This window comes from Diabrotica undecimpunctata, chromosome 3 (assembly GCF_040954645.1).
Source record: "Diabrotica undecimpunctata isolate CICGRU chromosome 3, icDiaUnde3, whole genome shotgun sequence".
NCBI classification, from domain to species: Eukaryota; Metazoa; Arthropoda; class Insecta; order Coleoptera; family Chrysomelidae; genus Diabrotica; species Diabrotica undecimpunctata.
Window position 1 is genome coordinate 167224627 of NC_092805.1, and position 13358 is coordinate 167237984.

The 13358-nt window shown below is 32.6% G+C and overlaps 1 protein-coding gene across 2 annotated transcripts in view; it reads left to right on the forward strand.

Annotated features, from left to right (window-relative positions):
- The first annotated feature begins 2069 nt into the window (after nucleotides 1-2069).
- The window catches only part of LOC140437785 (uncharacterized), a 90846-nt gene continuing 79557 nt past the window's right edge, over nucleotides 2070-13358 (forward strand). Inside the window, exon 1 of one of the 2 annotated variants that reach the window (XM_072527509.1) lies at nucleotides 2070-2595. Coding sequence is in view for 1 of the 2 variants with exons in the window: in XM_072527508.1 (XP_072383609.1) it covers nucleotides 2365-2372 (8 nt within the window). In the remaining variant the exon portion in view is untranslated. The remainder of the gene's footprint in view (nucleotides 2596-13358) is intronic. The other variant, XM_072527508.1, reaches the window with a different exon arrangement.

A 13358-nucleotide genomic window follows, 5' to 3' on the forward strand; every position in this document is an offset into this window, starting at 1 on the left:
ATCTATTACTACTAAAAGGGCTGAAAAGGATGAATTTTCATTGTTTGGTGAACAAGTTGCAATGAAGCTTCGAAAAATTGTGTCGCCATTTGCTAGATTTTCCGTTCAGAATATAATTAATACTGTTCTATTTGAAGCAGAAATGGGCAACTACGATAATCCTCATTTCATAAATCATTCTCATCCATCTACTCCACAAGCATATCCACTGCAATCATTCAATGTTGCCCACAATTCAATACCATCTCCAGGACATTACCCCAATACATTAAGTGGTCGGAGTTCCACATCAACTTCTACTATTAATCAAGATGAGGACATTCACACTCTCTTATTGCAGTTGTAATTTCTTATATTTTTAAATATATAACAAACTACGATGAATAGTTATTTTTTCTTACCTTTACGTAATCTAGAAGAGCATCTATGAGCGCTTTGCATACCTCTGCAACACATTTTGAAATAGTTTGCTTAGATATTTTGAAGGTATACATGAGAGAATGGTAGGAATCTCCACTGGCAAAAAAACGTAGCGTAACTGCAAGTCGTTCAGAGGCAGGAATTGCTGCTCTAAATGACGTATCTTTTTTTGAAATAACAGGTCCAATCAAATCTAACAATGTTTGGTAATCTGTTTTGGTCATTCGAAAAAAATTTCTGAATCCTGCGTCACATCTATATTCCAAATTTAATTCATCTGCGTCGTCAGAAATCAAATCTTTCATAAGATCCGTGACACTGTACCTATTACGACTTCTGAGGCTTGGGCGAACCCAAAACCTCTTGGGACGTTTATATGAAGTAGAGGCAATTATTACAACAGCTGCAGCCGCAAGAATCATATCATCCTCTTCTGAACTCATTATTGACACGCAACACTGTACAACTGCTACGTACACACTACAAATATTGTGTGGACACCAGCGACACCGATCGGTTTTGCCGATCGGCAAGGTATGACATAATGTGGATGCGCCTTAACACTGAAAATAATTCTACCGCAGAGATAAACCGCAGAATTTGCACGGTCAGCAGATGCTATTTTGGGCTCAATCTCCTCCTTAAATCCACAATTATATCGAGAAATACAAAAATAAAATTCTACAAAACAATAATACGTCCGGTCCTAACATATGGTTTAGAGACCTGGACTCTTAACAAAAAATAATGAAAACATGTTAGGATGTTTTGAAAGAAAAGTACTAAGGCGAATCTATGGAGCAGTGAATGACAATGAGCACGTCGTATTAAGATAGGACGTCTGAGGTGAATAGGACATGAAATGCGGATGGAACAAAATGACCCAGCTAGAAAAACCCTTCTTGATAGACCCTTTGGTCAGAGAAGAAGAGGAAGACCCAGAACAAGGTTCCTTGATAACATCGATGAAGACATGAGAAATATGGAAATACGTGCTTGGCGGAGGAAGGCGATGGATAGGGACGACTGGAGAGAAATTCTTGAGGAGGCTAGGATCCACGCAGAGTTGTAAAGCCAGAACGATGATGATGATTTTTTTTCACTTTTTACCATTTTCAAACGCTTCGGCTCTCGTCTAGCATTCCTCATTATTGAATTGGAAAATTCGTTGGAACGTGGGTGCTACTAAATTTTAACAATGTGATACTTTAATATGTTAAAATAGTACAATAGCAGTGACATTATTTTATTAGAAATTTACTACAAACCTAAGCCCACTTAGGTTTGTGTACTATCCAAGAGCTGTTTCTAAATTCGCAACAAAATAATGCAAAAAAATAGCATAAAAAATTTCTTTTTAATTGTACTACTATTTATGAGTGTTAGGATTTTTTTTTAAAGTCGTAGTAGTCGTAGTGTAGTATCTTGTAACCTTCCCCCTAAATAAAGTTTTGTTTTAGACAGCCCTACACGTGTAGTGTTTGGAGTTGGCGATAGCCTAAATAAACTCCTCTAGGGCTTCAATCTTCCCCAGCACGCCGCTGTCGACTGCGAATAATCAGGTCATGTATGGGCAAAACGTGCAGGGGCTCGTCGCAGAGAGCCTGCGCGGGATCGCTGCATCCAGACTCTGGAGTCTGGATAGTCGTTTTTTCAGAGTTGATCGTGATCCACGAATTCCCACTTTATATCGACTAAATTGGTGCTAACAATTTTTGTATTTATTTAACAAAGATAACTACCTATTTCTAAACAAAAACTGAGACTAAATCTAAAATTTAAGACATTTATACACCAAACTAAATAATTTTTTGAGATAAATACATCGTAGATAAATCAATAATCGAATAATAAATATATAACATATAAAAAACGTAATAAATTTTTTTTTGGCTAGAGCAAAGACATGAAAGAGTCTTCTTAAAGACCAAACTTTGTGCTGCTATGGACATGTAAGTTTTTTGTTAACTTAGAGAGCGATCATAGGTGCCTATTTAGCCAATAGTTTATTAGATTATTTGAGATATTTTTTGCACTGAGAAATTTTTTAACGAATATTTAAAAGATTGTGGGGCCAACGAAGTGATTGAATATTTTTATGGATAAGATAGCAACATTTATATGTCTTTGTTAATAATATATGTCTAGAGGGTTGTAACACCAACATTTTTTAAGGTGAGTAAAGTATGGTTATGTAATGTTTTTTCTTTTACAACTTCTTGAAACTGTAGTAAGTAAAAGGTTTGTTCTTTTAATAGCTTGCGGATATTCGAATTTGTCAGTATATGCAGTTGATTTATTTGACATATATCTTTCTGCTTATATATTCCAAACATTTATTAAATTTACAGCATATTTTTTAGGCATTTTCATTAGTATTCAGCATGCATTTATTAATTAAACTGTTATAATGGAGAATATGGACAATTTGATTAAGATTTGGCTTTTTTAAATTCGGAAGTAACTATTTCCTTACTATAAATAAGTCATTATTTAGTTATATGTATATGAACTTTTTGATATTTGAATGATATTCTCCATACTTGGAAAATATGTAGAATTCTAAAGGGTGATTAATAACTACGTGCTGCAAACATACAATTTTTTAAATGGGACACCCTATATATTTTTTCATATTTATATTCCTCTCATAATTCTTGTTTTTATAATATTAAGCTTTTCATTACCATACAGAGTATTAAACAAGTTATGACCATTTTTATTTCGAAATCCCTATGAAATCAACACCATGTAGGGGAGAAGTGGGAGGTATGGGACACTTTTTGAATAATATATTTTTTTAATTATTTATTAGCTCCTCGTGAAATAATAATGCTAGGATATGTTAGATAGCCCTTTGGCCTACTCAATTTTAAAAAAATGGCTGATATAAGTATTCTTTAAAATGAAGTATAATGGATAGTGTGAGGAGCTGCAAATGTCCCATACCACCCATACCACTGGGAGGAGTGGGACACTAGTAGGGAGGTCCGGGATAGGATGTAATAAATGTTTTTTTCAACACAATAGAAACTTTTCTTTATTGTACATTGTATTTTGACAATTTAACCGGAAATACAAACAATGATTTTACTCTCTCTGTGCCTCCAGATGATATTGGTGCAGGCAATTTAAGCAATATATCCTGTTTCTCAATAACGCTATTGTCCCCCACATTTGGAAAATAAAATTTCCAGATTCCTCCTTTTTTACGCATGAATTAAACTTCAACTTCATCTAATGAATCACACTTCAATACTTTCCCAACATAATAAACAACAGACTTTTTAGTACAAAATTTAACAAGCACAAAATCGTCAGTCTTAAGATTCACAGAACTATTATTCCAATCTATTTCTTCCATTTCATCCTCCTCTGAACTCAGAGATATTTCTAGATCATCATCTGTATCTCGATATGGAATTTGTTCTTCCTCGGACGAAGACTCAGAATCTTCACAAACTTTCTTTTTATTAGATATATTTCGGATGGCTACAGATAATTTACCAGACTTCTTCCTTTCTCTCTCGAGAGCTAATCTTTCGGCCTCTGCTTTCTCTGGTGTACTAGTTAAAATACGACTTCTGCCCCTCTTCCTTCCTCTTTGAGCTTCTTTGCGTTGTGCAGCTTTAGGAAATGGTCGGATTTGCTCAGGTTTAATCAGGATTTTCATTGGCATTATAAGTTTTTGAGTGCCGTTAGAGTCTTCAGGAGATAACGAAAGGAAGGAAATTTAATATATATGAGACCATGATTAAAACTACTCTTCTTTATGGCGCTGAAACATGGAGAATTAGTAAAAAGAACAAAAAGCGAATAGAAGCAGTAGAGATGGATGCAATGAGAAGATCTTTAGGTATTTGCAGACGAGACCGAATCAGAAATGATGTAATTAAACAACGTATGGGAATAGAAGGAAATATAACTCAAGATATAGAGAAGAAACAATTAAGGTGGTATGAGCATGTTCAACGGATGCCAGCATCAAGACTCCCCAAAAAAGTAATAGAATGACGACCGATAGGTCGACGGAAAAGAGGAAGACCCAGATTAGAATGGCAACACGGCGTAAACAAGTCCATGAGCGAAAGAAATTTAACAACAAACGACTGCGAAGATAGGAAGAGATGGTGTTTAGGTATCAGACAACGTCGAAATACGTTCTAAACCGATGTATATATATATATATATATATATATATATATATATATATATATATATATATATATATATATATATATATATATATATATATATATATAGTCTTCAGAAGTTGATGGTTTTTCAAAAGATGTAAAAGGATCTTTTGAGGAATGATGTGAACTGGCTGTATGGTCAATTTCAGGATATTCTTGTTCTGCTGAGGAAGAAGTACCATTAGCTTGTACAGATGGAGGAGGCCGGTCAGTTACTGAAGACATTAGAAATTCTGCTGCGGTGAATGGCTCACTGTTGAAAGGGTAGATGCCAGTCTTTCGAAAACCAGCAATAATGTTCTTCTGCGTTACAGTCAAAGGTTAAGCTTGTATCACGAGATCACCTATGTAGTAGATGGATATGGTTTTGCCTGGGTGATTCAGTAGCCAATCATTACAAACTCTGTTATATTGACTTTTAAATGGGGCAAAAACAGATACATCGAGGGGCTGTAGTTTGTGACTACAATGTGGTGGAAACGTTAAAAGTATAACTCCCTTTTCTTTTGCTGTCATTATCACTTCTAAACCCACATGGCTCTCGTGATTGTCTTAAATTAACAATATTGGTTGTTCTTTAGTGCATTTTTTGTGATGAATTATGTGTTCTAGACTCTGTTTAAAAAGATCTTTAGTGCATTTTGTGTGATGAATTATGTGTTCTAGACTCTGTTTAAAAAGATCACTTGACATCCAACCTGTGGTGCTAGTTAGTGCAATGCTGCCTGGAGGAGCACCATTTAAGAAAAACTCCTTATATCTGATTCTGGGAAACACAAGTACAGGTGGTAAAGCGTTTCCTATTGCATTTACTATAAAAAGGCCAGTGATTTGCTCCCCCCTTTAAGCCGATGTCACTTGTCCTACTTGCTTTTCACCACGCTTAGTCACAACCTTGGGTGGAATATTGACTGTACTTATTCCTGTTTCGTTACAGTTGAATATACGATCTGGGGTGAGATTATACTTTTTATAGATAGTTTTTAAGTTATTTAGGAATATATCAACATTGGTTTTGTTGAAACTGTTGCCATTCCTAGACTTGTAGCTTCTGGAGAACGTAGCGACAGTTGTTTGTGGCGTTCCATGAAGCTTTTGAACCAGTCATATCCTGCCATTTGGTTAACTTTCCATGAATTGCCTACTTTACATGTCAGGGCACTTGCATATTGCCATGCTAGAATTCTGACCTGAACTGATGTTAAACCATGATGCATTCTTCTTGCAGCCAGGATGTATTCTATTAGAGCCAATTCTTGCTCTTCGGAGAATACCATACCACATATCAAATTAGAATAAAAAACAACGCATTTCTTGTTAGGAGCTTCATCATATTTCTTCAAATTGCGTTGAAGAGCCGATTTTAAAATACTATAAGTCTTTGCCACTTGCCTTATACTGTTCCCTTCTTTAATCTGCTGAATGGCCTCCACAATGCGAGACTTTAATGGAGCAGTCCTCTTAGAATTTTTCTTTTTCCACTTATGAGGCATCTTACACTATAACAAAGGAAAAATATACTATTAAAAGAATCTAAATACTATCAAATTAAAAATAATACAACAGGGGAGGTCTGGGACAATGTCCTAGACCTGCGACGTATGCTATGTCCCAGTCCTCCCAGTGGAGCATTTTACAATAAATCAGTTGACAACATAAGCTCAAGATGTCCCAGCGTTTTGTATTATATAATTTACAAACTTTAATAAAAGCTTATCATTAAATTGGTTTCTATATTGCCTTGAAATATTATAATAATCAGAAAAAATAATTTATAAACAAGTTAAATTCTTACCTTTCAAAAATGAAAATCAATAATATTCTCTCTTTATCACTACACATGTGCTTCTACAACACTAAACGAATAGGAAATGCTACAACCAGTAATACATCGGGTGAGAAAGTACAGAACTGATAGTTCACATATAAAGGTGGGAAATTTGAAATGTCCCACACCTCCCTTGTCCCTGACCTCCCCCTTCGTCCCCTACATAAAGAAGTTTTAATTAAGCAATTATTTATCTTATATAATAAGGTGAACAATATATTGTAGTTTTTAAATTAAGTTTCATTGAAATCATTGACTAAAATTTGTATACAGGGTGAACTACAAAACTAAATTACGATTTTCTCAATTTTTTAAATGGATCACCCTGTATTTTATTTCGCAGAAATATTGTATTTATGATACTCTTTTATTTTTATATAGTATTTCCTATACCTAAACTCATTTTTTTCCGAGATATTTTTAGTTTTCTTCAAATTTCGGAAAAATATTCAATTTTTGTAAGTAGAAATAAGTATTGAGTATTGAGTGATAATATAACAAAATTATTTTTATTCAATAAGTAACTTACTTCTTCTTCTTCAGATGCAAATCCACTAATGGATGTTAGCGATCATATTGTCCATTAATTCTCTATTTCTTGCAATATGTATCAGAGATTGTATGTCGTTAATCTCTGTCCATTGCCTTATGTTTCGGAGCCAGGACATTTTCTTGCGTCCCATTCATCTCTTGCCTTCAATTTTACCCTCGGTTAGGTTAGTTAAAGGAACTGGTATTTTTCATTTCGCATGATGTGACCTAGATACGCCATTTTCCTTTTCTTGATGGTTTCGAAAAGTTGGCGTTCTTGGTTTATTCTTTTAAGGACATCTATATTTGTGATTTTCGCTGTCCATGGTATTTTTAGGATACGGCGATAGAGCCACATTTCGAAAGCTTCTAATCTGTTTATATCCCTCGTTTTGAGTGTCCAGCCCTCTACGCCATATAGCAGCACTGACCACACGTAGCACTTAGTAAACCTTAGTCTCAGTTAAAAATCGAATTCTGAACAAGTCAGTACCTTCTTGAATTTTACGAAAGCTTGTCGAGCTTGCTCAATGCGACATTTTACTTCCCTGTCCGATGCCCAGTCTTTAAAAAGCCACGATCCCAGGTATTTAAATTTACTCACTCTTTCAATGGACTTAGTATTCAGTATTATGGTGGAGTTTTCAAGTGCATCCAAGTTTCTGGAGATGATCATAAATTTGGTTTTTTTGGTGTTAATCTCTAATCCCATTCGCTTACTGTATTCTCCGATTATAGTGACAAGTTGTTGAAGATCGACTATGTTGTCACAAATTAAGACACCATCATCAGCATATCGTATGTTGTTGATCAATACTCCATTCACTTTGATTCCCATCTTTGCATCCTCCAAAGACTCTTGAAATATGGCTTCCGAATAAATGTTAAATAAAAGAGGAGAAAGCACACATCCCTGTCGAACGCCCCTTCTTATATGTATGGGTTTGGATATAGAATTGTCTATTTTTAACTGTGCCGTTTGATGCCAGTACAAGTAACTTACAAAAAATATAAACTATAATAATATGTAATGAATATAGCAGTTAATGTGATATTAAGGAAATAAGTCTAAAGTAAATGTTCAAAATGTCCACCTTCAACGTCTATACAAGTTTTTAACCTATATTCAAATGATCGAGCCACAATTGTAAGTCAATTTTATTAAAAGCTTCTCTTATTCTATTTTTCATATTATCTGGCTTTGTTAGAGGCTTCTGGTATACAAGGTCTTTTATATAGCCCCACATAAAAAAATCAATTTTGGAGAATTCCGGTGATCGGGGTGGCCAAACAGTTGGTCGAAAAACCAAATTCGTTGTCGAATATTAAGTGGTACATTTTGCAGTAGTATTAGCAAATGAATATTTAGAAAATCCTGATATATGGCACCATTCATACGACCACAAAAAAATGTGGACCAATCACATAATCGCCAACAATACCACCCCAAACATTTATAGACCATCTAGTTTGACTATGAGTGTTAACAAAATAGGGATTTTGATCTCATCTCCAAAAAGCACATAATCGAAAAAAATCGGTCTTCTTTGCACTTGCTGCTGAATCCATTGACAAAAAGCTAATCTGCGTTGATAATCATCGACTATCAATTCTTGATGTAACTGTATGCGGTAAGGATGCAGTTTATGTTGATGAAAGATTTTTGCCACCGAAGTTTGACGATTGTCATCTTAACGTGAAATTTCACGAGTGCCTATGTGGGGATCTTCAGAAGTAGCTATAAGTATACTGTATCCAGAAATTTAGTGTCTCATTATAAAAGTTATTTTAATAACAGCTGTAAAACTGAATAATCCCTTGTAAATACTCTATTGTTGTATAATTATCACAGCTACCAAAGCTGCCAGGACCGGCATAATAGCCAAGCATAGAACAACTGTATATAGGTATATATAATCAGATCAAATATTATCATTCAATCATAATGTCAAAAAACTCTTTTTATAAACATACAAATTTCCCATAATTATTGTTATTAATCATTATTTTAAGTCTCAACGAAGAAAATGTTTTGTGTGTGTTTTGTGTTTTATTGGCACTAGTTTTCACACTGGCCAGTCAATTTCATAATGATTTTTTTAGACTATAACTTATCACTAACTCAGGGGAGTACTGTGTAGTGTCTGTGTTAAGTAAATGTCTTGTTACTTTAGTAAAGTCGACTTCATTGACTTTACAAAGAGACGCTAATTGTATCTGAACGTCTGAGGTCCCTTCGGTGAGTACCGATTTACTCGTTTTAAAAGGTTCATATTTATTCATGTTGACTTATGTTTAAGTTTTCCGTTTCATGTCTGAAAAAGTTGGCAAAAAATGGGAAATATCCTTTATTAATAATTTTACAAAAAAAAATTATTCTTCATTAGAGGTTATGCATCACATAGAAATCATTAACAGATAATCTTATAAAATATTAAGTGGTAGATAGGAAAAATTAAAATTATTAATTAATACTGAAGAGGAAAGTGATTTTAAATTTAGATATGCAAGAAAATGTAATTTTAAAATGTTTGTAGCTATTAAAAATTATGTCCAAGTTTAGATTCATGGCCTTCTAATAATTAAATAATACATTTAAAGTAAAAAGTAAATAAAAAAATACTTTTGCATTTGTTGATTTTCTATATTGAATAAGGTAAACTAGAAATAAAATTAAAAATTAATGCACCTACTGATACATCATTAAAAGGCCATGAATCTAAATTTACAAATAATTTTTAAATCCTACAACCAAATTAAAATAACATTTTATGCTGCACCTAAATTTAAAAGCACTTCACTTTTAAGCATAAATCAATATTTTTGATTTTCGGTGTATACCACTTAAACTTTTATAAATTTGATTATTGATTATTGATTTCTATGAAATGCAGAAATGTTTATGAAGAATAGTTTTTTTCATGAAATTAATAATAAAGAAATTTCCCATTTTTGCCAACTTTTTCAGATATGCTTTATACCTTACTAACAATTAAAACACTTCTTTCCTTACATGAAGTATAAAATATAATCATATTTAGCTATATGTATACATCTACATTAATTCATTTTAATTTTCACTTCACCATTTTATTATTTCACTTGCAATTTTTTTAACAAAACAAAAATTGTTTATGACTTTCAAAATTTGGATATATTTAATATATTTAATAAAGAATCGAGACAGAAAATATAATAATTAATTAATTTTAATACTCCATCAGTTTATATATTTTTTCCCTTAATTATCTAGATATTTATTTAAATTAAATATGTAATGTAAATGACAAATAAAATATAAAATTCGTTAAGCCGGCCCTTTTTACTATTTACCTGAAGAGGCAAATCCCTTTATGGCTTCGACTTTATCAGCGGGATACTTTTAAATTCTGCATAAGTCAGTTCTTATAATTGTGAATGAAGTATACATCATATTCCTTTTCTTCACTTATAACAGTTTTGGTTCTCTTGTAAGCAATTTCTCGAACTCTCTTCTAATACCCAGATAATATCTGTTGACTCTTCTACAGAAAAATTCATTTTTAACAGTAAAGACAAGCCACACAGACCGATGAAAAAGGTAATGATATGAAAACTGTCATTTTCAAAGCCTACCGTTTACAGTTTAATAATATGACCACTGTAAATTTTTTAAAGCTTACTATTTTACCTTTGTAACTGACACAATAATAATTACGTCTCTCCGGTCGATAATTACGAGGGATTTCGAATCCAATTCTGTATATATATACTTTATGTGATTGTCCACGTTTGACTCCGCGTTGAATAATTTTGGTTTTGACCAAAACCATTGTTTTGACAACGTTTCGGCAAAGTCGCACTTATCGATCTCAAGTCAGGTAGTAACGCTTCTTGTTGGTGCTTGAAGTAAAGTTTACTTTACATACATTTTTGATGGAATGTCACTAGGATTGGAACATACAGAGATTGACCGTACAGTTGATTACAGCTACCACTAAGGTGGTACTGCTTGCTTTAGTATTGCACAAATAAGCCATTCGTGGTGTCTTCTTTGCAGAGAGAATCGTAAAATGTTCCACATAGAAGTTCACAGCTCTAAAGGTTTAGTAGTTAATCCAGTAAAATAAGTCAAAAAAGAAGGGCAAACCTCGGAATGAAAGATAATAAGCTGAAAATTTGCATACGTCTTTATTTTGATGGTATAAAACTTACCTCAAAAGTCTCATATAATCACGTGTCCGCGACTTAAGATATTAAAGGTCAAAGGTCACAAAAATGAGTTTTCTGCAAATATCTTGTTTCCCTTACACTTTATGACATTTAAGGTAGTAAGAAAAATTGTAGAATGGAAAATTCTATTCAATTTTTGTGTTCAATTTTTGTCTTCAATTTTTGTCTTTAAGATAGAGCGCAAAGAGTGGGGGACCGCTTACCTGTGTATACGGTAACGCGAAGTCAGCCAGTAGCATTCAATAAATTTTTTTTTTTTTTAATTGGTAAGGGTAATGCGTAGACAAAATTATATTCATCGAAAAGTTTTGATAAATACCCTCATTCTAAGAAACACATCTTATTTTAACACGCGTTTTGTGGATGTGATACGACTTCTGCGATTTATAGGAAAGGTAAAATATCGTTTATTAAAATGTTCGAAAAAAATCACTATTTACATCAGTCACCTCAACTATTTCAACAAAAAAACTGCTCTGTATAAGAATTAGTTGAAAATGGAGTACGTATTTTCTTAGCAGCGTATAATGCTCCAACATCAGAAGACGATATAGACTCTTTTCGATACACCCAGTTCATCAAATCAACAAGACTCAACAAACCAGTGCAGTTATCAAGTCTTCCACCTTCAAGTGCAACAGCTCGTCAGCATATCATTCGTGTCTATTATCAGACCCAAATCTGGTTGGGAAATGATTTAGGCCAAGAATTCGGCTGGGTAATGCAAAATGAATTTCTGGAACCAATAACAACATTATTACCGCCAGCACCAGAAGAACTGCTGAATACAATATTTTGCAATTGCAAGAAAGGTTGTGGTTCTAATTGCGGATGCAGGAAATCAGGATTGCAATGTACTTTAATTTGTGGGCAGTGTAATGGACAATCATGTCTAAACGCTTCATCAACTTCAGATGATTTCAATGAAGAAAGTGAATATGCACCTGATATTCTTGAATATTTTTATTCTGATACTTTAATAAACGAGAATGATGATGATGAATCCGATATTGAGCAGTCAGAGGAAGAAGAAGAAGAAGAAGACGATGAAGAAGAAAATTAATACAAAAATTATTACCATACATAATAAAAGAATATATATTATATTTGTAACTTTAATAAATCGATTATTGGATTAATAAATAAATATATAATTTAAAAAAATAATAAATATGATTTTTTCAGTATTTAGTTAAATATAAAAATGATTATTGTTGAATTCTGTACTTGATCTTAATTTATCGTATATATAGCTGTTAAAAATATCATTAAAGTTCATTTGAAATATTTCATTTAATATTGTATGTTTGTTAAAATTAAAATAAATATGTATTATATAAAAAATATATATTTTATAATTAATATCTACAAATATAGTTTATTAAATAATAAATAATAAAAATGTAATGATAATAATAGTCTTTTAAGTGAATAATTAACTATATAACTTATTATTTATTGAATCCTACTGGCTGACTTCGCGTTACCGTATACACAGGTACGCGGTCCCCCACTCTTTGCGCTATATCTTAAGAAGGGTTGAAGGTACATAAAAGTACTTCAGACAAAAATTGAAGAGAATTTTCCATTCTACAATTTTTCTTACCACCTTAAATGTCATAAAGTGTAAGGGAAACGAGATATTTGCAGAAAACTCATTTTCGTGACCTTTGACCTTTATATCTTAAGTCGCGGACACGTGATTATATGAGACTTTTGAGGTAAGTTTTACACTATCAAAATAAAGACGTATGTAAATTTTCAGCTTATTATCTTTCATTCCGAGGTTGCATCCTTATTTTACCGGACTATAGTAGCGTTTTGAAGAGATGTTATAGGTGTATAATCTTACCTACGATACATTCAGAGTCATAATTTTGGTCAATAATTTCATTCCGATACCTACCAAACTTGATATAAAAATTTTAAAATTAATAATAATTGAAAGAGACAAACAAATATTTTTTATTTTCCTACTGATTTTGCTACAACAAATTTCTCAGTAAATGCTTTATTCTACTTTGAATATTATGCTTAATATGTTGTATTCTCACCACATTTTTAAAGAAATATCTTTTTTGTTAGTCAAAATACATAATATGAAACAGTACACACCATTTTTATCGTGTTTATGAAAATATCGCAGAACCGACACCTCGTTAGATAAAAGA